This window comes from Buceros rhinoceros, unplaced genomic scaffold (assembly GCF_000710305.1).
Source record: "Buceros rhinoceros silvestris isolate BGI_N320 unplaced genomic scaffold, ASM71030v1 scaffold30273, whole genome shotgun sequence".
In the NCBI taxonomy this organism is placed as follows: Eukaryota; Metazoa; Chordata; class Aves; order Bucerotiformes; family Bucerotidae; genus Buceros; species Buceros rhinoceros.
Window position 1 is genome coordinate 1 of NW_010404680.1, and position 2,212 is coordinate 2,212.

Genomic DNA, 2,212 nt, shown 5'->3' on the forward strand with positions numbered 1-2,212 from the left:
TGGGACTTGCCTTGCGGTGAGGTCACCCTGCTTGCGCCGGCTGCCAGCACGGAGGAAGCCGGATTTCTATTTTTACTCGGGATGCTCCCGCCGGGCTGGGAGCGGGGCCGGGCAGCGGGGTGGCCACGGGGACTGGCGTGGGGTGGTGGGGCAATCCGGAGGGACCGAGTCCCGGCAGGAATCCTCCCCGTGTGAGGCTGAATGCCCCATTCCTGGGTGCTAACTGGGGGTCTTGCAGTCCTGGCTTTGGGGGTCCCAGACTGGGTGGGCGATGAGAAAACTGCCTCGTGTGTGGGGGCTTTATTTCCACGAATCTGATTTTTAAAGCAGATTTGACGAGCTCGGTTCTTTGAGCGGGGTCAAGCTGTCACATCCCAGAGCCCTCGTTGCTTTGTGCTGATAACGAGTTCCCTGGTTGCCACGGGTGCGCGGGGATCCACTAGCCCGTGGAGGGGGAGGACAGCTCCGGAGGAAAGGCTTTGCCACTTGCTGTGAAGGTCAAGGCTTTTGGCACGGATTTGAAAAGAAAACCAAACAGGGTCTTGTCTCCGGTTACCCAACAGCCTCTTGCAGATAAGGAGGGTGGTTAGTGAAGTGGTCAAGCTTGTGGCATGTTCTCGCAGTTGCTTAAAGGTCTTCCTTGCCGGCGAGCCTGCTGAGGTGAAGAAACTGGCCAGAAAAACATCCTGTTGCTTCACTTGCCCCGGTGCCAACTTGCCTTGTGCCTGCGGGGTTGTGGATGGAGCTGGTGGCAGTGCTGGTGCCAGATGCTCTGCCCTGGTGGGGCTTTACCTGCTGGAGGAGGGATGGGGAACATCCACCTTTGCACCTTCCCCATCCTTCTGCATCTTACCAGGTCATGCTTGAGCCTCTGCCAAGGACACCACCCAGCTTGTCCCACCTTGGCTACCACCTGCTTTCCTCTGGTAGCAAATGTGCTGGCCTTTGGGCTTGCTGATGGTTTCCCAACACCCAGTAACTGCTCTGCTTTCCCTGCAGCTGCCACAATGCCCCTGTCTCAGAGCAGGACTGGGCAGATGCCATACAGCAGCAAGGTTTGCAGGAACCTCTTTGGCCCCGTGGACCACCAAGAGCTCCAGAATGACCTTGAGGACCTCTTGAGGCAACACCTGGAGGAAGCTCAGCAGCGCTGGAACTTCAACTTTGAGACTGAGACTCCCTTGGAAGGACAATTCAAGTGGGAGAGGGTCTGGCTGGCTGAGCAGCCACCTCAGGAGGTCCACAGCCTGGTCAGGGCCCCCAGCAGTGAGAGCAGGAGCTCTTTGGTCCACAAGGCCCCTCCCAAGGACCATCCTGGAAGGATTTGCCCTGAGGGGTCTCAGCAGAGCTCGGAGGTTTACAGGGCTGGTTCGCCGCAGAGCCTGAAACGTGGGCAGACCACCATCAAAGGTGAGTGCTGGAGGCTTGGTGGCATTGTCGATGTCATAGCTTTCCTGGCAGGGACAGAGGGAGGGGATTTGGGTGTAAGAGCCCTTCCTGGCTCATCAGCTTGTGGATGGGACCACCCTGCCTGCATCCCTCTCCTGGGGGAGCAGAGCCTGCTTTTGGGAAAAAAGCCACAAGCCAGGTGCCTTTTGGATGTTGGGGGTTATGTGGGGGCTTACATTGGGCTTGGGGAGGTTATAGCTGTAGCTCCAAAAAAGTTCCTCACCCTCAGTTCCCATGGCCTGAGCCTGGCCTCTCAGAACAAGAGCTGGGCTGGAAGTGGAGGTGAGATCAAGCAGAATGTATGGTGGAGACCTCCAGGCTCTTCTCTCCAGGAACACCAGGTGTTTGGGTGGGGGGACCTCAGTCCCCCTGAGTCAGGTTTTGGGATGCTTTCCTGCAGGCCCCCTCCTTCCTGCCCTGTTGCTCCTGATGAGCTGGAGGCACTGTCCAACCCTCTCTTTCTGCCTTCCAGACTTCTACAGCTCCAAGTGGAGGATCGTCCCTGACAAGCCCAAGCCGTGACAGGGCAGTGCTGGGCTCCTCTGCTGCTGGGGCAGCTGCCGACAACGCTGCCGTGCCCTGGGGGTGTCCGTGGCTCTTTCCCCCACCTGTACTGTGTAAGCTGTCTGAGCAATGTAGAGTCTGTAGTTCCCTATTTATGAGTAGCTCCAGGGTCCTGAGGGCCCTGTGTTGTGTGCAATGTGTAGGAGCAGCCCACATTGAGGCTTGTCGCCCCCCGGCGGGGATGGACTGCAGCGGGCCC

At 58.5% G+C, this 2,212-nt stretch overlaps 1 protein-coding gene across 1 annotated transcript; it reads left to right on the forward strand.

The window, feature by feature from the left end:
* Positions 1–1,007: 1,007 nt before the first annotated feature.
* LOC104491112 (cyclin-dependent kinase inhibitor 1-like) lies at positions 1,008–1,971 on the forward strand. The gene is made up of 2 exons (XM_010133479.1): positions 1,008–1,410; positions 1,922–1,971. Exons 1-2 carry the CDS (start codon positions 1,008–1,010, stop codon positions 1,969–1,971), a joined length of 453 nt encoding a protein of 150 aa, XP_010131781.1.
* Positions 1,972–2,212: the final 241 nt, after the last annotated feature.